This window comes from Silurus aristotelis (assembly GCF_946808225.1).
Source record: "Silurus aristotelis genome assembly, chromosome: 18".
Classification (NCBI taxonomy): domain Eukaryota; kingdom Metazoa; phylum Chordata; class Actinopteri; order Siluriformes; family Siluridae; genus Silurus; species Silurus aristotelis.
In genome coordinates this window covers 24,185,911-24,208,956 of record NC_139591.1, presented here as the reverse complement: position 1 = coordinate 24,208,956, position 23,046 = coordinate 24,185,911, and the positions used below count along the sequence as shown (strand labels likewise).

Below are 23,046 nucleotides of genomic sequence, written 5' to 3'. Positions count from 1 at the left end.
ATTCTGAAGGTTCTGAGCAGATTAGATTCACATGTCAACACATAGAGGCTGAAATCTGATTGGACAATAAATCCATCCACATCCACGTACTGAAGCAGTGCAGCCGAGAGAAACACTACGACATGAAGAGAAGAAACTGATGGAAGAAATTCATACAATTTCATGAAACAAATATTAGAATTTAGGTTGTAATTGAAGGTCAGTGTTTCTGATAGTGTTTAGTCCAGTAGAGAAGTGTTTACTAGTTTAATATGGAGAATCTAATATACAAATATATTTAATACAAAATAATAAATAAGAACCAAATAATCACATGATTTTATTGTGAAATTGATTTCGCCATTTCTTTCACTGAGAATACATTTAATTTGATAATAAATAAATACATGTCTGTGTCCTGGTGAGTTCCGCTCTCTCCTGATGAAATCTGATGTTTTTGTTGTGAAACTTCCTGTCTGCTTTCTTAGGTTAGCCTGAAACTCGGTCACGTGATCGGTGATGTCACGCGGAGAATGTCGGTGTGGACTCACCTGCAGCAGGAAGCCACGCCCCATACCTGGAAGATTCAGGAAATCGGCCTGTGCGTTACAGCTCGCGCTCGTGGATTTCGGGAAACGTCTGTCTTTTGCTCCAGTTTAAGTCTTCAGGTGAACGCGGAAGTGTGACTTTTAACCGGAAGCTGAAGGTGAGTGAGACTTTTTCTTGCTTATATTTCGCCTGCTTTTGTATTGTGTGGGTTCTCGCATGGTTTCAATTCGCCATTGGTTGAGAACCAAGGAGAACCCTGGAGAACTCTGTGTTCCATTGGGTCTGTTTGTTCCGTGTCCTGTGTCCTCATCTCTGGGTGGAACAGTGGAGAGTTTCTGTTTGGGGTGTGACTGAGTGGGAAACGCTCCGCTGCGGCCTTTTACACACACACACAAACACACACACACACACACACACACACACACACACACACACACACACACACACACACACACACAGCGCGCCCTAACACACTGCAGTACACACTGACACGCAGTAACACATTTCTCGCCTTGTATGCACTTTATTCACAGTGAAATTGAAAGAAAAATAATTACTGCGCGCGCGCATGTGTGTGTGATTTGTTGAACACACTGCACGGGGTTGGAGTTTAGTTGCAGGTGTTCTGTTTCTATCACAGTCTACATGTGATTTACTTTGATCTTTTGTACCTGTGACAGACTCAACCTGATAAAACACTAAACACTGATCACACTGTACACACCACACTGCACACCCTGTACACTGTACACTCTATACACTGTACATGCTATACTGTACACACTATATACTGCACACATTATAGACTGTACACACCACACTGTGTGTTGGGGCATGGAGTGTGCATTGGGACCCTGTGCACTTTGTGTTTTGGGACACTGGGGCATGGTATAAGTGAGCTGTTTGTGAAACTGTGCTGTACACACACACACACACACACACACACACACACACACACACACACACACCGAAAACTTTACAGTGAAAATACACCAGAATTAAAATATTTCTGCTATTACAATTATTGATATTGATGTTATTATAAATAGATAAAGGAGGTGTTTACTTTGATATATTTCAGTGTGTTTTTGATAACAGAACTAAGACATTTTATACATTTAATTACAGAAGTGTGTGTACACGTGTGTACAGCTGCAAAACGGGTTGTATATCAATGTGTTTGTTTCAGTGTAACAGAATCAGTGTGTTTTCTTTCACAATAGAGATGGAGGAGATGGTGTGGGAGCAGTTCACTGTAACACTGCAGCGGGTGAGTTATACTCTAACACCACCTACTGCCCCCAACTCGCTCCCTAACGCCCCTAACTCGCTCCCTGACACCACCTACTGTCCCCAACTCGCTCCCTAAAACACCACCTACTGTCCCCAACTCGCTCCCTAACACCACCTACTGCCCCCAACTCGCTCCCTAACGCCCCTAACTCGCTCCCTGACACCACCTACTGTCCCCAACTCGCTCCCTAAAACACCACCTACTGTCCCCAACTCGCTCCCTGACACCACCTACTGTCCCCAACTCGCTCCCTAAAACACCACCTACTGTCCCCAACTCGCTCCCTAACACCACCTACTGTCCCCAACTCGCTCCCTAACACCACCTACTGCCCCCAACTTGCTCCCTACTGTCCCCAACTCGCTCCCTAACACCACCTACTGTCCCCAACTCGCTCCCTAACACCACCTACTGCCCCCAACTTGCTCCCTAAAACACCACCTACTGTCCCCAACTCGCTCCCTAATGCCCCTAACTCGCTCCCTGACACCCCCTACTGTCCCCAACTCGCTCCCTAAAACACCACCTACTGTCCCCAACTCGCTCCCTAACACCACCTACTGTCCCCAACTCGCTCCCTAACACCACCTACTGCCCCCAACTCGCTCCCTAATGCCCCTAACTCGCTCCCTAAAACACCACCTACTGTCCCCAACTCGCTCCCTAAAACACCACCTACTGTCCCCAACTCGCTCCCTAATGCCCCTAACTCGCTCCCTGACACCACCTACTGTCCCCAACTCGCTCCCTAAAACACCACCTACTGTCCCCAACTCGCTCCCTAAAACACCACCTCTGTCCCCAACTCGCTCCCTAAAACACCACCTACTGTCCCCAACTCGCTCCCTAAAACACCACCTACTGTCCCCAACTCGCTCCCTAACACCACCTACTGTCCCCAACTCGCTCCCTAACACCACCTACTGTCCCCAACTCGCTCCCTAACACCACCTACTGTCCCCAACTCGCTCCCTAACACCACCTACTGTCCCCAACTCGCTCCCTAACACCACCTACTGTCCCCAACTCGCTCCCTAACACCACCTACTGTCCCCAACTCGCTCCCTAACACCACCTACTGCCCCCAACTCGCTCCCTAAAACACCACCTACTGTCCCCAACTCGCTCCCTAACACCACCTACTGTCCCCAACTCGCTCCCTAATGCCCCTAACTCGCTCCCTGACACCACCTACTGCCCCCAACTCGCTCCCTAACGCCCCTAACTCGCTCCCTGACACCACCTACTGTCCCCAACTCGCTCCCTAAAACACCACCTACTGTCCCCAACTCGCTCCCTAACACCACCTACTGTCCCCAACTCGCTCCCTAACACCACCTACTGCCCCCAACTTGCTCCCTAATGCCCCTAACTCGCTCCCTAAAACACCACCTACTGTCCCCAACTCACTCCCTAAAACACCACCTACTGTCCCCAACTCGCTCCCTAACACCACCTACTGTCCCCAACTCGCTCCCTAATGCCCCTAACTCGCTCCCTGACACCACCTACTGCCCCCAACTCGCTCCCTAACGCCCCTAACTCGCTCCCTGACACCACCTACTGTCCCCAACTCGCTCCCTAAAACACCACCTACTCTCCCCAACTCGCTCCCTAAAACACCACCTACTGTCCCCAACTCGCTCCCTAACACCACCTACTGTCCCCAACTCGCTCCCTAACACCACCTACTGCCCCCAACTCGCTCCCTAATGCCCCTAACTCGCTCCCTAAAACACCACCTACTGTCCCCAACTCGCTCCCTAAAACACCACCTACTGTCCCCAACTCGCTCCCTAACACCACCTACTGTCCCCAACTCGCTCCCTGACGCCCCCTACTGTCCCCAACTCGCTCCCTGACGCCCCCTACTGTCCCCAACTCGCTCCCTGACGCCCCCTACTGTCCCCAACTCGCTCCCTAACGCCCCTAACTCGCTCCCTGACACCACCTACTGTCCCCAACTCGCTCCCTAACACCACCTACTGTCCCCAACTCGCTCCCTGACGCCCCCAACTCGCTCCCTGACGCCCCCAACTCGCTCCCTGACGCCCCCAACTCGCTCCCTGACGCCCCCAACTCGCTCCCTGACGCCCCCAACTCGCTCCCTGACGCCCCCAACTCGCTCCCTGACGCCCCCAACTCGCTCCCTGACGCCCCCAACTCGCTCCCTGACGCCCCCTACTGTCCCCAACTCGCTTCCTGACGCCCCCAACTCGCTCCCTGACACCACCTACTGCCCCAACTCGCTCCCTGACACCACCTACTGCCCCAACTCGCTCCCTGACACCACCTACTGCCCCCAACTCGCTTCCTGACGCCCCCTACTGTCCCCAACTCGCTCCCTGACGCCCCCAACTCGCTCCCTGACGCCCCCTACTGTCCCCAACTCGCTTCCTGACGCCCCCAACTCGCTCCCTGACACCACCTACTGCCCCAACTCGCTCCCTGACACCACCTACTGCCCCCAACTCGCTCCCTGACACCACCTACTGCCCCCAACTCGCTCCTTGACACCACCTACTGCCCCCAACTCGCTCCCTGACACCACCTACTGCCCCCAACTCGCTCCCTGACACCACCTACTGCCCCCAACTCGCTCCCTGACACCACCTACTAGGAATGAAACACGCATCTTCCTGATGATGGTTCTGTAAAGTAGTTCCTAAACAGTCGGCTGATTCTATTCTGTAAATCTGAATCACTCCGTTTCTTTGTGAAGGATTCTAAAATGGGATTTGGAATCGCTGTTTCGGGCGGAAAAGACAATCCAAATGAAGAAACAAGAGAGGTGTCCATCATCATCTCTGATGTGCTGGCAGGAGGGCCTGCAGACGGCCTGCTGTTGTAAGAAACTCATTACAAACTAATAAGAAATAAACACCTGTTCCATCAAGTACCATTCAGGGTTGTTTCTCAGGTTCATGCCCCTGAACCTTCTGTCCTGCACATTTTTTGCACATTGTTCTTCAGGAACCTGTGCTTTGGAGGAACATCATCTATTACAAAGGAAATCTTTCACAAAGAACCCTTTAAGAAATTTATCTGGTGATGTTGGAACCTTTTTCTGCTTTGTGTCTTTAGTCAAAACGATCGAGTGATCCAGGTCAATTCCTCATCCATGGAGAACGTTGTGCACTCGTTTGCTGTGCAGACTCTACGCAAGTGCGGCAAAGTCGCCAGGATAGTGAGTATTTTATGAATTATGATATAATTATAATAAACTTTATTTGCTGTAGTATAAAAACTTCCTTTAGAAATAGTGTTTTAATGAAGTTATTTATTTTAGTAATTTTTTTCTGCCTGTAGACAGTGAAAAGGGCACGTAAAGTGAGTGTGGTGAAACAGGCTCCGCCCTTGGAAGACCGTGTGTTCTCTCATCCGGACTACAGCGATGATTACAACTACGAGCCTGACAGATGCAGCATCTACAGTGGACGCACCGACTCGGAGTACGAGTACGAGCGCAGCCGGGGACGAACCTTGGAGCGAGACATCAGTCCTGAGCGTCAGTATCGGCGCGCCGGCAGCAAAGGGCGAGTGCTAGAGCCTGACCACAGCCCTGACCGGCGTCTCCATAGCAACCGTACCCTCGACCGAAAATACAGCCCGGATCGGCCGTACCGTAGCGACCGTGCTCTGGACAGAGACTACAGCCCGGACCGGCGTTACCGTAGCGACCACACCTTAGATCGAGACTATAGTCCGGACCGGCGGTACCACAGCGAGCACACTCTGGATCGAGACTACAGCCCTGATCGCCGATATCGCAGTGAACAAGTTCTGGACCGCTCACGCAGCCCAGAACCGCGCTACAGAGTGAAGGAAAGAGAACAGCGGATTCCAGAACCACGCACAACTGAGGCTCTCAAGAGAAACGCCAGCCGTGAACAATTGGAACGTTCACCTCCACAGAGTCCTCAAGAACCTCTGGAGAAACCAGTCCGGGTAACACTTAAGAAGAAAAGACCTACTGAAGGTACGCTACACTATCAGTCTCTCACTCACACACACACAGCATCTGAGGCTAAAAATTAATTATAGCCCCCCACCCCCCAATCCGAGGGTTGTAAAAAATATCGCACTCTCTATTGTGAAAAATAAATGTATGTATACCTAAATAATTGTGTAAGTAGAAAAAAAACGCAAAAAATGCATTTAGAAACAGTTGAGTCCCCCCCCCCCCCCCCTTCCTCGCAGTGGTTTGACCCACTGCCTCCTTTTCCAGTTCATCTCACCTTCTCTACACACACGAGTCAGGTGTGCGGTTCATCTCATCTTCTCTACACACACACGAGTCAGGTGTGCGGTTCATCTCATCTTCTCTACACACACACGAGTCAGGTGTGCGGTTCATCTCATCTTCTCTACACACACGAGTCAGGTGTGCGGTTCATCTCATCTTCTCTACACACACACACGAGTCAGGTGTGCGGTTCATCTCATCTTCTCTACACACACACGAGTCAGGTGTGCGGTTCATCTCATCTTCTCTACACACACACGAGTCAGGTGTGCGGTTCATCTCATCTTCTCTACACACACACGAGTCAGGTGTGCGGTTCATCTCATCTTCTCTACACACACACGAGTCAGGTGTGCGGTTCATCTCATCTTCTCTACACACACGAGTCAGGTGTGCGGTTCATCTCATCTTCTCTACACACACACACGAGTCAGGTGTGCGGTTCATCTCATCTTCTCTACACACACGAGTCAGGTGTGCGGTTCATCTCATCTTCTCTACACACACACACGAGTCGGTGTGCGGTTCATTTCATCTTCTCTACACACACACACGAGTCGGGTGTGCGGTTCATCTCATCTTCTCTACACACACACACACGAGTCGGGTGTGCGGTTCATCTCATCTTCTCTACACACACACGAGTCAGGTGTGCGGTTCATCTCATCTTCTCTACACACACACGAGTCAGGTGTGCGGTTCATCTCACCTAATCTACACACACGGGTCAGGTGTGCGGTTCATCTCACCTAATCTACACACACGGGTCAGGTGTGCGGTTCATCTCACCTAATCTACACACACGAGTCAGGTGTGCGGTTCATCTCACCTAATCTACACACACGAGTCAGGTGTGCGGTTCATCTCACCTAATCTACACACACGAGTCAGGTGTGCGGTTCATCTCACCTAATCTACACACACGAGTCAGGTGTGCGGTTCATCTCACCTACTCTACACACACGAGTCAGGTGTGTGGCTGCGGCTCAATTAATGTTCAACTCCATTAACCAGGTGATTTTATTAACTTTAAATAAAGCGATTCTCTTTAATGTAGTTATTGAGACTCATTCATAAATTAGTTGCGGCAAAAATGCTGATTACTGATGTAATTTTCCATGAGTCAGCTCTATTAGTGATTAAAATATCACTTATCTAGTGAATGTTAGCTTGTGTACAATAGCTTGTAGCATAGTGCACTGCAGCTAACACTGCAACTAATGTTTTGGTGCACTGCAGCTAGCACTGCAACCAATGTACTGGTGCACTGCAGCTAGCACACCAAAGCCGTTTCCCATGCAGTGTTTTATTTGGGATGAATTGGTATAATGTTAATTTAACATTAACACACAATTAGCATATTGTTTAGCTGTGCATTTACTAAATGAGCACTGTGTTACATCTGAACTGACCACAGTGTATTTTTATAATCATTTTCTATTCTGTTCTTAAGTGTCTTCATTAATTTTAAATAAAATGTTAAACCTTTTTTTAATTCCTTGAAAACCTGAAAAAAACCATAATGACGCCACAAAGTCTCCATGCTACAATAATAATGATAAAAGCATATTTTTTTCACTGTGGGGACACTGTGGGGACACTGTGGGGACACTGTGGGGACACTGTGGGGACACTGTGGGGACACTGTGTCTTTAAAAGTACAATTTGATTGTATTATTTGTGTCCCCCTTCAAAAATTGCTCATGAGAAATTTTATATTTATTGTCCCCCCCACTGTTAAATGAAATTCGCGCCCATGTCTTCACTGTTTTATTTCACCAGTATTCTGAAGGTCTGCTGTCACTTCTGGTTTCTTTGTTAAGGCTTAAAGCTACAAAGCTGCTGTGTGATGATGTTTAAAAATCTTTATTGAAATAAAAATAAAATGAAATGAGGAGTGAAGAGAGAAATAAACAATCAGATGAGCTGCTGCAACCCACACAACTAAAAACTGTCTAAAAACTAAACCTGTCTCACCCTGTTCTACGTGTGTGTGTGTGTGTGTGTGTGTGTGTGTGTGTGTGTGTGTGTGTGTGTGTGTGTGTGTGTGTGTGTGTGTGTGTGTGTGTGTGAAACTCAGAGTATGGACTGCGTTTGGGAAGTCAGCTGTTCATTAAAGAGATGACTAACACAGGACTGGCCTCCAGAGACGGAAACCTGCAGGAGGGAGACATCATCCTGAAGGTCTGCAGATCACCTCCTTTTATAAGATCTGTGTCTCTCTCTCTCTCTCTCTCTCTCTCTCTCTCTCTCTCTCTCTCTCTCTCCCCCTCTTCCCCTCTTTCTTCTTATCATCATGATGTCAGTGAAGCTTTTGATTATCACAAATATTTCTGATTCCATGTTGAAAGGGAGTTAGTATTTAAATTTGATGAACAGAATGTGATGGTGGTGTTTGTGTCTCAGATTAACGGGACAGCCACGGAGAATCTGTCTCTGAGTGATGCAGGGAAACTGATCGAGAAATCACGAGGGAAACTGCAGCTGGTGGTCCAGAGAGATCGCAGGAAAGTTCTGGTTCGGGTTCCGCCCATGGCTGATAGCGACTCGGAGCCGGACGGTGAGTCGAACTGATTAACTGCAGGAAAAATGGATTAGAAAGAATCTCACCAGCACATCACACTCTCACTGATCAGGAAAACAATCAACATTTTATTTATATGTTTCCCCATTTGAATGAAATTCCACAGACAGAACACACCACATGCTCCTGAAGAGTTTTAGATGTGAACATGCAGCACAGCTCATGATTTTAGTGTGTGTGTGTGTGTGTGTGTGTGTGTGTGTGTGTGTGTGTGTGTGCGCACCTTAACACTGTATTAGTGTAACATTTTGGATTATTATGGAAACATGATTTGAGGCAGGAAGTTTCTCCCTCACACTTCCTGTTTTGTACACCACTCCTTCTGAAGCTTCAGGTTCCTCTGTGAATATTAATGATGTTTACGGTTTCATTTGTTTTCTTCTGGTTTCACATCAGATCACTGCTAACGCCAACAAATCATTCCTGAAGGGTCTGGGAGTGGGCGGAGCTAAAGCTGGGGCTCTCACTGATTGGTCAGAAATGTTGAACACTGAGAACACAAAAAAATGAGCTGTAATAAATAATAAAGTAATAATAGAGAGTTTATAAAGTTGAAAGCGTTTTATAATCTAAGGTAAGTTTAATGTAAGTTTTATAAAGTTTGAGGCGAAGCGTTGGATCCATGTTTGGTGTTTTTCTGTCGTCCTGCAGCGTCTCAGATCTGAGGACATGGATGTGAACGTTCCAGATGTGGTGATTAGTGATAACGTTTTGACTTGCTGTTTCCTGCAGATCTGTCTGAGATCGAGTCATATCGTTCATACTCGCCTCAGGAGGACAGACGAGGACAGCACTCGGACATCTCCTCACACTCCTCCAACGAGAGGCTGCGTGAAAAAAACAGGTGATCACCTGATTATTAGTGCAACAGAACACGAGGGAGAAAACCAGAAGCTGTTTCCTTCAAACTCCAAACCGAGTGGAAGTGTAAGGAGCTTTCATTTCGCACTGTTCAGTCCAGAACGGAGCATGGATGAAGCTCTCATGTCAACCAGGAAGTGCACTGTGCATTTTCTGAAGGACATGATCATGTTTACACAGAGATTCTTCCTTCTGAGGAGAAAATAGTTCTGTTTGTAACTTTTCAGCTTCATTTCCACACAAACGCCTTCAGCTGAAGATTTTATCAAATCATCTGCACTTACATTTTTATCTCTCATGGGTTTGAAGTAGAACATCTTAATGTTCTTTTCTTAATGGTTTCTGGAACAGCGTTATTGAGGTGTGTGTGCGTGTGTGTGGGGGTGTGTTGCAGAGAAGAGCCTCAGAGCAGATTGTCTAAGATGGGCGCGATGCCGACACCGTTCCAAGCGTCTCCAGATGACTTTCCACCTCCACCACCAGAAGAGGAGGAAGAGTCTGAGCTCGAGGAACCTCCAGGTATCATCTGACTTTTAGAGTGATCTGCATCTCAGATTTATAGACTTGGAGCTTTGATTTCTGAAAGTCTCAGCAGAAAAGTCTCATGATTATGTGTGAATAATTTTATTACCAGCTCCTGTGGCCATTCCTGTACCTAAAATCAGCATTCCACCAAAAACCAAAGCTCCTCCAAAGGTTCCTCTGAATCCGAGTGCAGAAGATCTGGAGATGTATGGGTGTGTATCAGATCATCAGTAACACCTGCATTAATCTGTATACAAACATCTGTGCAACACACTCACTGGTTCCATGCTGGCAGAAAGAGAAACAGGCAGAAGTTCACCAAGCAGAGTTTTCTTTATTTACTTTTATTTTCACCCCGGCGTTTTCCTTTCCAGTACTCACACCGGGGTCGCCCACGGTCTTGCAGTTCAGGATGCCGTTCCCTTTTAACCTCCGCTGGCGGCCACTTGCGGTTCGGCCCGTCTTTACTCGCGGTTCGGCCCGTCTTTACTCGCGGTTCGGCCCGTCTTTATTTGCGGTTCGGCCCGTCTTTACTCGCGGTTCGGCCCGTCTTTACTCGCGGTTCGGCCCGTCTTTACTCGCGGTTCGGCCCGTCTTTACTCGCGGTTCGGCCCGTCTTTACTCGCGGTTCGGCCCGTCTTTACTCGCGGTTCGGTGCTCTTTCTCTCTTTAGGGTACACCCGAGTGTTTCCTCGTGAACCGGCACGTCTTTTATTGGCTCATGCCCGGACTGAAACAGACGCACTGATTAGTCTCATCAGCTGCAGGTGTTTTTTTTTCGCTCATTCCTTCCGGTTCTGATCTCCACTCCCTCACCGCTGGCACGATGGGGGACAATCTGTATCATATTGTAAGAAATAAAACTCTTAGGGACTTAGGGACATCATCCATCCATTTTATTTCTTAAACCATGACGTTTACTTTTTATCCACTTACAGATACAATTAATGTTCCTGTTGTAACTTGCGTTGTATCACCTATGAACACTCGTTTAATTTACAGTTACCAGGTGGAGAAAATACAAAAAATAAACAAATTTGTCCTGAACAAAGTCTATAAGCACTGACACTGGAGACTCCTTCCAATAAACAAAATAGAAACATCACACACTTATTAAAAAACCATAATATGCTGTACACATTTCTGTAAATGAGCTGTTACTATAGTAACCATGACACAGTATATATACATAGAGTACTGTCAGAGCTGCTGGTCTACAGAATGAATCAACACGTGTGTGCGTGCGTGTGCGTGCGTGTGTGCGTGCGTGCGTGTGCGTGCGTGTGTGTGTGTGTGTTTCTCAGGCCGAACACAGTGATGATGAGGTTTCAGAAGGGGGAGAGTGTGGGTCTCAGGCTGGCAGGAGGAAACGATGTAGGGATTTTTATAGCGAGTGTTCAGGAGGACAGTGCGGCTGAGGTGGAGGGTCTGCGTCCTGGAGATCAGATCATGAAGGTACAAAACACCTTCCATTACACGGGACACTTTGTCCTTGCTACAGGTTTATCATCAGCTCCGTAAATAAAACCATAACAAAACATTATTTTATTAGATAAAGATAAAATCAGCGCAGGACTGTATCTCACACTAAATTAGCTTCAGTGCAGAATATTTTTCTCAAAATATAAAAACACTAAGTCCCTGAACACCACACACACACACACACATACACACACACACACACACACACACACACACAGTCATAAATAATGTTTAAAAACTTATTATTTAATAATGTTACTGAGTATACATTTCTAATCTGTTTCCATGGTGATGAACACTTTGACTGTAATATGAATATAGATTGTATACATAAATATATTATTATTATTATTATTATTATTATTATTATTATTATTATTATTATTATTTGTTAACTTTGAGTTCTCTTTAGTTTAATTTTATTTCTAATCTGACTCTGAAGCTTTCTGATTCGTTTCATTGGCGCCCCCTGGTGTTCGTTTGTAAGTTAACTGATAAATGTTAGATTGTTGTCGGTGTATTTTGCGGTTCAGGTCAATGATGTGGATTTCCGTGACATGGTGCGTGAGGATGCAGTGCTCTACCTGCTCAACATTCCTAAAGGAGAAGACATCACCATCCTGGCACAGAGCAAACCAGATGGTAGCACAGATACTTTCCCCAAAGTTGAATCATTTTCATGTATTAATAATGTGGAGTAACGTAGGTATGGTCATGTGATATGTATTTGCAGTTTATAAGGACATTGTGGCGTCCGGTCGAGGAGATAACTTTTACATCAGGACTCATTTTGAACATGAAAAAGATTCTCCTCAGAGCCTGTCCTTCAGCAGAGGAGACATCTTTAAAGTAGTGGACACGCTGTATGACGGAAAACTGGGCAGCTGGTTGGCGATCCGCACCGACCAGGACAACCAGCTGCAGGAGAGAGGAGTCATCCCAAGCAAAAGCAGGTGTGTGTGTGTGTGTGTGTGTGTGTGTGTGTGTGTGTGTGTGTGCGCTTTAAAAGTCCATGTGGATGGTTGTTGTGCTCTTTGATGATGTCATGATGATGCAGTTTTTTTAACCGACACCCACAGAGCTGAACAGATGGTTAATGTTCAGAACACTCAGAAAGGAGCAAACAATGACAGAGGAGATTTCTGGAGGCTTAGGGGTCAAAGGGCAGCAAAGAAAAAAGACCTGCGTAAGAGCAGAGAGGATCTCACAGTTACCCCCGTCATCACCCGCTTCCCTGCCTACGAGAGGGTGGTTCTGAGAGAGGGTATGCTCACCACACCTTCACCAAACCTCCAACACCTATTTTTTATATCTATATATATATATATTTATAATAAACATCTTATTGATCACCACATTATCTGTGTAAAGCTGCTCTGAGACAATGTTCACTGTTAAAAGTGCAATACAAATAAAGATGACTTGAATTGAAGATCTCTGTACTGTACAATCCTGCTTATGTACTTCAACTTTTCTCCTCCCTGCAGCTGGGTTCCGGAGGCCCGTGGTTCTGTTCGGCCCGATCGCTGATGTGGCGAGTGAGAAACTGGACAACGACCTGCCTGAAGATTTCATTATAGCAAGTGAGTGTGAAAGACCTGAGATGAGCTCCTGAGCTGCGTATGTGTATATGAGAAACTGATGTGTGTGTGTGTGTGTGTGTGTGTGTGTGTGTGTGTGTGTGTGTGTGTGTGTGTGTGTGTGTGTTTACAGAGAAAGAACCTAAAGATGCAGGGGCAGAGAAGACATCAGGTGTGGTGAGACTGAACACAGTGCAGCAGATCATTGAGCAGGTAAACTCCGCCCCCTTTCCTCCACCTTTCAGTCCCAGTGTTCAGAATCCACCTTATAAACTTCACTTTAAACTCCGCCTTCTGTCAAATCTACAGTGGTGCTTCAAAATACCAATCAAAATCCATAAATATATTCGTAAAATATTCCCACTACCTCCCGCTCCTCTCCCGCTCCTCTCCCGCTCCTCTCCCGCTCCTCTCCCACTCCTCTCCCGCTCCTCTCCTGCTCCTCTCCCGCGCTCCTCTCCCGCGCTCCTCTCCCGCTCCTCTCCCGCGCTCCTCTCCCGCTCCTCTCCCTCTCCCGCTCCTCTCCCGCGCTCCTCTCCCGCTCCTCTCCCTCTCCCGCTCCTCTCCCGCGCTCCTCTCCCGCTCCTCTCCCTCTCCCGCTCTCCTCTCCCGCGCTCCTCTCCCGCTCCTCTCCCTCTCCCGCTCTCCTCTCCCGCTCCTCTCCCGCGCTCCTCTCCCACTCCTCTTCCACTCCTCTCCCTCTCCCGCGCTCCTCTCCCACTCCTCTTCCACTCCTCTCCCTCTCCCGCTCCTCTCCCACTCCTCTCCCACTCCTCTCCCTCTCCCGCTCCTCTCCCGCACTCCTCTCCCACTCCTCTCCCTCTCCCGCTCCTCTCCCGCACTCCTCTCCCACTCCTCTCCCACTACCTCCCGCTCCTCTCCCGCACTCCTCTTCCACTCCTCTCCCTCTCCCGCTCTCCTCTCCCACTCCTCTCCCACTCCTCTCCCTCTCCCGCTCCTCTCCCGCACTCCTCTTCCACTCCTCTCCCTCTCCCGCTCTCCTCTCCCACTCCTCTCCCACTCCTCTCCCACTCCTCTCCCACTCCTCTCCCACTCCTGCTCCTCTCCCGCACTCCTCTTCCACTCCTCTTCCACTCCTCTCCCTCTCCCGCTCCTCTCCCGCACTCCTCTTCCACTCCTCTCCCACTCCTCTCCCACTACCTCCCGCTCCTCTCCCGCACTCCTCTTCCACTCCTCTCCCTCTCCCGCTCTCCTCTCCCACTCCTCTCCTGCTCTCTCTCCCACTCTCTCCTGCTTTCCTCACTCTTCACTCTCTCTCTCTCTCCTCACTCCATCTCCTCTCTCATTCTCTCTCTATCAGGATAAACATGCTCTGCTGGATGTTACCCCAAAAGCAGTGGACACTCTGAACTACACCCAGTGGTACCCCATTGTGGTGTTCCTGAACCCGGATAGTAAACAGGGGGTGAAGACGATGAGGAATCGACTGGTCCCAGGTTCTAATCGCAGTTCACGCAAACTGTATGAGCAGGCGGTAAAACTGAGGAAGACCTGCTCTCACCTTTTCACCGGTCAGTGTGCAGAGAGAACGCCACTCTGTTCCTGCTTGTACTTTACACTGATTACAGGACTGATGTTCTGTTCATCACCATACTAAGTGCTTTGTATTCTTCTCATTCTTCTCATTCTTCTTATTCGTATGTTTTCAGGTTCTGTTGTCTTTCTGAGCTTAACCCTAATCTTCATCTTTGTATTCAGTATAATTATTTTCTCTTTATGTTAAATAATTTCATAACTTTCAAATAATCTAAATAAATTTTGACGCTGAAACGGTGTCAAGGTCACAACAAGGTAAAATTGTAGGTCCTGTTTATACACCACAAGAAGTTTCACTGGGTCCTAAACCACTTCAAAGAGATTTCTGTTAGATGTTTTCCTCACACACCTCATGTAGGTTTAATCGTGCTTCCTTTACAGCGACGGTGGATCTGAACTCTGCTCATGATGCCTGGTACGGCAGTCTGAAGGACACGATTCAGGAGCAGCAGAACAAGGCGGTGTGGGTCTGTGAGAATAAAGTAAGAAGCGAGTGTACACTCACGATGATCTAATGTTAGAATGATGTGTTTGGAAGTCGATGCTAATGCACGCCTGTGGTGCTTTAGCTGGACAGTCCTGAGGAGGACCTGGAACTCCACGATGACCGCATGTCCTACCTGTCAGCTATGAGTGCAGATTACCTGAGCATGGACAGCCGTCTTACAGGGGACTACGATGACACAGCAGATGAGGGCGGAGCTTATACAGATAATGAGCTGGATGAGGTGACTGATGAGCCGCATGTCTCCGGGACGAGACGATCCTCAGAGCCTGTAGGCGAGGTGAGACTCATTCACTTTTATGTTCAGACTGATGTTGGTGTTTCGATCACCTCAGAGATGCAGCACTGCTTGTACATTTAACAGTGTTGTGTAGCTGCAGTAACCACAGTTATTGTTGTGTGTTACAATTACAGTGTTGTGTTGTTGCAGTTACAGTGTTGGGTTGCACTGTTGTGTTGTTGTATTTGCAGTATGGTGCTGCACTGTTGTTGCAGTTTCCGTGTTGTTTGTGTTGTGTTACTGTTACGGTATGGTGGTGATGTGTTTGCCTTGTTGTTACACTGTTCAATTTCTCAGTAGCTCCTAGTTTTATAACCATAAAGACTGTAGTAGGATCATCAGTCATAATCACACACTCCAGTGCTCATGTTAGTTCTCACTCTCCAGTGTTCTGTAGTGTTTAAAGACTATAATCACACTCTTGATGTCACCCAAATGAGGATGGTTTCCCCTTTTGAGTCTGGTTCCTTATCAAGGTTTCTTCCTCATAACATCTAAGGGAGTTTTTCCTTCACCACAGTCTCCATGCTGCTCATCAGGGATAAACACACACCTTCACCTTCACTGTTAAATTCTGTAAAGCTGTTTTGAGACAATGTGTGTTTTGAAAAGCGCAATAGAAATAACATAACTTAACAGTGTTATACAGTGTTGAGGTTTTGCAATCACGGTGTTGTGTTGTTGCAGTTACAGTGTTGTTTCACTGAATGAACACTGACTGAAATGTTCTGTAATTATTCCTAATGGTATGATGTATAAATGTAATGTATTTCCCCCCCCCCCCCCCCCCCACACACACACACACACACAAACACACACACACACACACAGAGACCAGCCCCTGTGCCTCGCATGAAACGAACTGGAAGCAGAGAGGTGCTGCGAGACCCCAGTCCCCCCCCCTCCTTTGTCCCAGAGCCACCCAAGGTAAAAACCCATTCCTCTTCCTCATCTCACGCTTCCCCCTCTTACTCCACTTAATGTCACTCCTCCTCTCACATCTCCTCCTCTCACTTTTCCTCCTCCTCATTCCTCCTCATCGTCCTCTCACTCTTCCTCCTCTCACTCCTCCTCCACCGCCAATACGTAGACCAAGTCTTCTATAAAACTCTGCACCAGGTTTATAATGTGTGAGTGTCTGTCAGCCTCGTTCTCAGAGACCCCACAGTGAGTCCAGCAGCACAGTCAGCAGTGATGTCAGCACCAAGCCACCTCCCCCACCTGTCGCCCTCAAACCCAGTTTCCTCTCTCGAGTTGCTCAGCCTCAGGAACATGCCTCAGGTATTGAAGACCCAGCAAGCCGCTCGTTCCAGGGGAAAGTAAAGGCCTTCCAGCAGATGGACCACTTTGCCAGGGCACAGAGGATGCTGGAACTGCAGGAGGCTGAACATGCCCGGGTCAGTCACACACACACACACACACACACACACACACACAAACTAAAAGTACTCTGTGATGTGACTGAAGTGAGAAGTGATTTATTGTTACTCTTCATTAAGTGTGTTTCAATTGTAAACTAAAGAATCTGTAAATGTAAAAGATCAGTAAAGAAAATCTCTTCATCAGCATCTCAGGAGCAGATCCACACATCTACTACTCACTGTATATACCACATACTATACATTAGGAATGATCAGAGGTGTGTGTGTGTGTGTTTGTGTGCACACACGCAGTTGGAGATTTCCCAGAGACACCCGGACATTTATGCCGTCCCTGTTAAACCCAAACCACAACCTGCAAGGTAAGTGTGTGTGTGTGTGTGTGTGTGTGTGTGTCTGTCTGTCTGTCTGTCTGTCTGTTCTAAACCCTGCTGTGTTTTGTATTCCCAGTTCTCACCCTCGTACAGGATCTGTTGAGGATTCCGATGCGTCTCGTCGTGGATATTTCAATCCTCAGAAATACAACGACACTGAGCTGTAAAGCCACACCCACATCTCCTACTCCGCCTACATCTACAACCCCCCACCCCACTCCTCCTACATCTACAACCCACCCCCACCCCACTCCGCCTACATCTACAACCCACCCCCACCCCACTCCGCCTACATCTACAACCCACCCCCACCCCACTCCGCCTACATCTACAACCCCCCCCCCCCCACCCCACTCCGCCTACATCTACCACTCCTCACTCTCCATCTCTATAGTATTTCAGGATGGATCCTGATTGTGATCCTGAAAACCAGTTTTCCTGTACAGCTATAAATGTGATCATTTTAAATAAACACTCAACTCTTTATTCAGCAGCGTTACTACAACAATAATAATCAAATTTTCATCTTTTTTATATTCGCACATTTTATAAGAAACTAAAAGGGGTGTGTGTGTGTGTGTGTGTGTGTGTGTGTGTGTGTGTGTGTGTGTGTGTGATTGAGAGATTGGACTCTACAGCTCTGGTTCTGGTTTGGTGTTTGAGGAGAAAATAATGGATTTTGAGCATTAAAACAAAAATCATTTATAAACTTCTTTAATTATTAATGGAAAAAATCACAGCATTTACATGTTTACTGTAATTAAACAGATGATTTTGATTTTTGAGGTCAGTGTGATTTATGCATTTTTCTAATCAGTTTGCTGTAAATGTAGAATTTAATGTTCAGATCTAAAATAAATATACATTTCCTTGACTTTCATTACTAACGGTTCCGGTAAAATAATACTGAGCATAACACACACACACACACACACACACACACACACACACACAGAGCACACTGTGTGTGTGTGTGTGTGTGTGTGTGTGTGTGTGTGTGTGTGTGTGTGTGTGTGTGTGTGTGTGTGTGTGTGTGTGTGTGTGAGAGAGAGTGTAAATACAGTTATTTACAGTGGGTACGGAAAGTATTCAGACCCCCTTAAATTTTTCACTCTTTGTTATATTGCAGCCATTTGCTAAAATCATTTAAGTTCATTCTTCTTTCTCATGAATGTACACATAGCACCCCATACTGACAGAAAAACACAGAATTGTTGACATTGTTGCAGATTTATTAAAAAAGAAAAACTGAAATATCACATGGTCCTAAGTATTCAGACCCTTTGCTGTGACACTCATATATTTAACTCAGGTGCTCTCCATTTCTTCTGATCATCCTTGAGATGGTTCTACACCTTCATTTGAGTCCAGCTGTGTTTGATTATACTGATTGGACTTGATTAGGAAAGCCACACATCTGTCTATATAAGACCTTCCAGATCACAATGCATGTCAGAGCAAATGAGAATCATTAAGGTCAAAGGAACTGCCTGAAGAGCTCAGAGACAGAATTGTGGCAAGGCACAGATCTGGCCAAGGTTCCAAAAAGATTTCTGCTGCACTTAAGGTTCCTAAGAGCACAGTGGCCTCCATAATCCTCAAATGGAAGACGTTTGGGACGACCAGAACCCTTCCTAGAGCTGGCCGTCCGGCCAAACTGAGCTATCGGGGGAGAAGAGCCTTGGTGAGAGAGGTAAAGAAGAACCCAAAGATCACTGTGGCTGAGCTGCAGAGATGCAGTCAGGAGATGGGAGAAAGTTGTAGAAAGTCAACCATCACTGCAGCCCTTCACCAGTGGGGCTTTATGGCAGAGTGGCCCGACGGAAGCCTCTCCTCAGTGCAGGACACATGAAAACCCGCATGGAGTTCTCCAAGATGGTGAGAAATAAGATTCTCTGGTCTGATGAGACCAAGATAGAACTTTTTGGCCTTAATTCTAAGCGGTATGTGTGAAGAAAACCAGGCACTGCTCATCACCTGTCCAATACAGTCTCAACAGTGAAGCATGCTGGTGGCAGCATCATGCTGTGTGGGTGTTTTTCAGCTTCAGGGACAGGACGACTGGTTGCAATCAAGGGAAAGATGAATGCGGCCAAGCACAGGGATATCCTGGACGAAAAGCTTCTCCGGAGTGCTCTGGACCTCAGACTGGGCCGAAGGTTTACCTTCCAACAAGACAATGACCCTAAGCACACAGCTAAAATAACGATGGAGTGGCTTCACAACAACTCCGTGACTGTTCTTGAATGGCCCAGCCAGAGCCCTGACTTAAACCCAATTGAGCATCTCTGGAGAGACCTAAAAATAGCTGTCCACCAACGTTTACCGTCCAACCTGACAGAACTGGAGAGGATCTGCAAGGAGGAATGACAGAGGATCCCTGAATCCAGGTGTGAAAGACTTGTTGCATCTTTCCCAAAAAGACTCCTGGCTGTATTAGATCAAAAGGGGGCTTCTACTAAATACTGAGCAAAGGGTCTGAATACTTAGGACCATGTGATATTTTAGTTTTTCTTTTTTAATAAATCTGCAACAGTGTCAACAATTCTGTGTTTTTCTGTCAATATGGGGAGCCGTGTGTACATTCATGAGGAAGAAGAATGAACTTAAATGATTTTAGCAAATGGCTGCAAAATAAAAAAGAGTGAAAAATTTAATGGGGTCTGAATACTTTCCGTACCCACTGTATACTTGTACACCACATTGATTTTTTGCTTGCATTTCATCCTCGAGCTCAAAACAAAATTACGTCAATCGCTGCAATTAAATCTATAAATCTGCAGGATTGTTACTGCGGCACTCGTATTGTGTAAACCTGCACTACATCTCCAGGAAATAAAAATATAGCAGACACAGAAATTGAAATTTAACACAAATACAACTAAATATAAATGACATAAGATGTAACCCCACCCGTGTCTCCGCCCCTCCCCCGCTGCACTCAGTCTTTCAGATGTAATCTGGATTACACACCAGTACTGTTAGCATGTGTGGGTGACGTCACATCTCTCCATCATTACATACAGTATTAAGGCTTATTTTAATATTATGTCTGAAGAATCTTTACATCCAGTTTAAACACAACTGTAAACAATCTGAAAACCACATGAAACGTTAGCGAGTGTGTGAGGCTGAAGCATGTGATGCTAGCGAGGTTCAGATGTAGACCGGCTGTTCCTGAGCCGTCAGCAGGCGGTACATAGCAGCAGGCATCGTCTTCATGTGGATCTGAGAAGAATGAAAAAAAGCGTTTATATACAGATGATGTGAACGTGAAGATCAGAAGATCCAGCTGCGTAACGGCTGTGATTTGCCCTGAATTCTCTCTGGATGTGAAGTAATCCGATTTAAATTCACACTGAAGATTTGTAACTGTAACAAGCTCAGGATGACCAGGAGACCCCACAACTCTCACGTGAAGCAGGTTTACAATATAAACGGTAGAAAATCACATATAATGAAATCTGTACTGTAATACAAACACAAGCAGGCAAGAAAGTGTTGTAATTGTGTGTAGTCTGTTGTTGAGTGTTGCTTCTTTACCTCTCCAACTGCACTAGAAAGAATATGAACAATCTTCTCATGGGGCGTGGCCACCACACTGTGCCCATTAATCTCAATAATGCGGTGACCCACTCTGACTCCGCCCCTTTCTGCAATACCCCCCCTCATCAGACTGCAGATCTGCACTCAGATGTCAGAAACACAAACACTACAATCAGAGCAACACTTCAGGTTCATCACTACGTTACTTTTATTGTAGCTGAGTATAAATATAAGAAGATGAGAAACTTGCTACTTATTTTAGTTTTAAACGATTACTTAGTGGATTTTTTTAATTCAGTAAGATTCTAAAACTACACATTTTAGATTAGACACAAATAATAAATAACCAGCTCCTGGGACATCAGGTTTGTTTCTGAGTTACCCACAATTCCATTCTGTACACTGAAGCCTAGTTGGTAGCGAAGGTCTGGTCTGCGGATGAGGACCATGGTGACTGGAGGACATCTGACAATGTTCATCTTAATCCTGGACTGAGACTTCAGGCCCTAAGAACAGGGTGCACAAACTTTTCTACACAAACTTGTCCATGGTAAACTGTTGAGTGAAGTGGAGAGTGAACATGACGATATTTATTGTAATGTTTTTGTTATTATTGTAATGTGTGTGTGTGTGTTACAGTAAGATGCAGTCTGAGAGAGAGTGAATGGGAGATGATGTGAGATAAGAGGTTGGTTGAAGTTGAGGTTGAAGCCAGTAAATGACCCTCAGTGTGGTGTAATGATGAGGATGATGATGGTGAGAAAGAGGAGGAGGAGATGAAGGTCCTTACCTTGATGATGCTCTGGCAGGTGGACAGGGGGAGACCCACCAGACTCGTCCCGTTCACCGTCATGATCTGATCTCCGATGTTCAGACGGCCAGATTTGGCTGCAGGTCCCGAGTGCATCAGACTGGCGATGATGACGGTGGGTAAGATGGAGCCCCAACCGGATTCCACGATGACCACACCAAGGATCTCACCTTTCTGCTTCTCTATGTACACCTGTTACACACACACACACACACACACACATACACACACACACCACTCATGTACATAAGAAAATGATCTTCCCCATGTAATTTCTGAACAGATGTGTTTAAACGCCAGGGTTTCAGCTCTGGTACAGATGTTACAGCTGTTAAGTAAGTGTGTGTGTGTGTGTGTGTGTGTGTGTGTGTGTGTGTGTGTGTGTGTGTGTGTGTGTGTGTATATGTGTGTGTGTGTGTTTGTGTGTATACAGCAGTGTGTGTTTACAGGAGTGTGTGTGTACAGGAGAGTGTGTACAGGTGCGTGTGTGTGAGTGTATAGGCGTGTGTGTACAGCAAAGTGTGTGTACAGCAGTGTGTGGACAGGACTGTGTGTAGGAGTGTGTGTGTGTGTGTGTGTGTGTGTGTGTGTGTGTGTGTGTGTGTGTGTAGGAGTGTGTGTGTGTGTGTGTGTGTGTGTACAGAAGTGTGTGTAGGAGTGTGTGTGTGTGTGTACAGGAGTGTGTGTAGGAGTGTGTGTGTGTGTACAGGAGTGTGTGTAGGAGTGTGTGTGTGTGTGTAGGAGTGTGTGTTTACAGGAGTGTGTATTAATATGAGTAAAGCACACAGTCTGCTCTAACATCTTTACTAAGCTTTATATAGATAAAGGGTGTGTGTGTGTGTGTGTGTGTGTGTGTGTGTGTGTGTGTGTGTGTGTGTGTGTGTGTGTGTGTGTGTGTGTGTGTGTGTGCGATCCACGATCCACAGAAGGGTATGATGTCACAGCAGATACTCTACAGTTCTACAGAGAAGAACAAACACACTGTTTGGAACATTGGGGGGGTTCTGTGTGTTCTGCAGGAAGAGTCTGAGCTACAGAGCAGAACGTTGTCAGTTTAAAGCCCAGCTGTAGGTGTAAGACTTTTATCCTCTATTCTGTCCATATGTATAATGCTGTGTTTCACTCACGTCTCTGCAGTTCTCAGATTTGGAGAAGTGGACCAGATCGTCGTTGTACATGTCCTGAGTGTTGAGCAGGTCACTGTACTCCCTCTGACTCAGATCGTCCGGATCAATTCCGTTCGCTCTCAGGAACTCCTGATATGCAACACTGAACGACTGACCGATGGACTGAGCGATCAACTGAGCCTATGAACGAAACCGGAAGACAGAGAAAGAGGAAGAGGTTTGAAGAAGCAATTCCAGTAGTAATTCCAGTAAGTAAGAATAGAGAAGAAGATAAACCTTAATGTTCTCGCAGAAACACATTTATCTGCAATCATTTTAATTAGAAATAATCGAAATAGTTACAAATATATATATTTTTTTAATAAGA

At 46.6% G+C, this 23,046-nt stretch overlaps 2 protein-coding genes across 3 annotated transcripts; one reads left to right on the top strand and one right to left on the bottom strand.

Moving 5' to 3' along the window:
• Positions 1-457: 457 nt before the first annotated feature.
• On the top strand, positions 458-18,078 carry tjp2a (tight junction protein 2a (zona occludens 2)). Of its 2 annotated transcripts, XM_083568877.1 has the most exons (24): positions 458-685; positions 1,752-1,798; positions 4,545-4,669; positions 4,907-5,009; positions 5,132-5,801; positions 8,149-8,252; positions 8,475-8,628; positions 9,385-9,496; positions 9,908-10,032; positions 10,148-10,250; positions 11,343-11,493; positions 12,054-12,162; positions 12,254-12,473; positions 12,600-12,784; positions 13,008-13,103; positions 13,234-13,313; positions 14,422-14,632; positions 15,039-15,139; positions 15,227-15,442; positions 16,274-16,369; positions 16,588-16,839; positions 17,116-17,183; positions 17,272-17,392; positions 17,522-18,078. In XM_083568877.1, the coding sequence occupies exons 2-23, from the start codon at positions 1,754-1,756 to the stop codon at positions 17,360-17,362; spliced, it is 3,417 nt and encodes a 1,138-aa protein (XP_083425003.1). In that variant the 5' UTR covers positions 458-685; positions 1,752-1,753; the 3' UTR covers positions 17,363-17,392; positions 17,522-18,078. The 2 variants fall into 2 exon arrangements, with proteins under 2 accessions (XP_083425003.1, XP_083425002.1); XM_083568876.1 differs by lacking the exon at positions 17,522-18,078 and having other exon boundaries at positions 17,272-17,430.
• A 1,809-nt stretch (positions 18,079-19,887) lies between these two features.
• On the bottom strand, positions 19,888-22,886 carry apba1b (amyloid beta (A4) precursor protein-binding, family A, member 1b). Its single transcript, XM_083568897.1, has 5 exons — positions 22,680-22,886; positions 21,532-21,744; positions 21,128-21,247; positions 20,739-20,879; positions 19,888-20,423 (listed from the first exon to the last, which is right to left on the bottom strand). Exons 1-5 carry the CDS (start codon positions 22,728-22,730, stop codon positions 20,352-20,354), a joined length of 597 nt encoding a protein of 198 aa, XP_083425023.1. The 5' UTR covers positions 22,731-22,886; the 3' UTR covers positions 19,888-20,351.
• Between the last annotated feature and the right edge of the window lie 160 nt (positions 22,887-23,046).

Bases quoted from the DNA above. Each gene is read 5' to 3' on its own strand.
- tjp2a (XM_083568877.1), top strand. From the start codon at position 1,754: ATGGAGGAGATGGTGTGGGAGCAGTTCACTGTAACACTGCAGCGG. The intron at 9,497-9,907 runs GTGATCACCTGA...GGTGTGTTGCAG, and splicing joins AGGCTGCGTGAAAAAAACAG to AGAAGAGCCTCAGAGCAGAT. The intron at 12,163-12,253 runs GTAGCACAGATA...ATGTATTTGCAG, and splicing joins GGCACAGAGCAAACCAGATG to TTTATAAGGACATTGTGGCG.
- apba1b (XM_083568897.1), bottom strand. From the start codon at position 22,730: ATGTACAACGACGATCTGGTCCACTTCTCCAAATCTGAGAACTGCAGA. The intron at 21,745-22,679 runs GTGAGTGAAACA...TGTGTGTAACAG, and splicing joins AATCTGAGAACTGCAGAGAC to GTGTACATAGAGAAGCAGAA. The intron at 20,424-20,738 runs GTAAAGAAGCAA...CATTCTTCTCAG, and splicing joins TTTCTAGTGCAGTTGGAGAG to ATCCACATGAAGACGATGCC.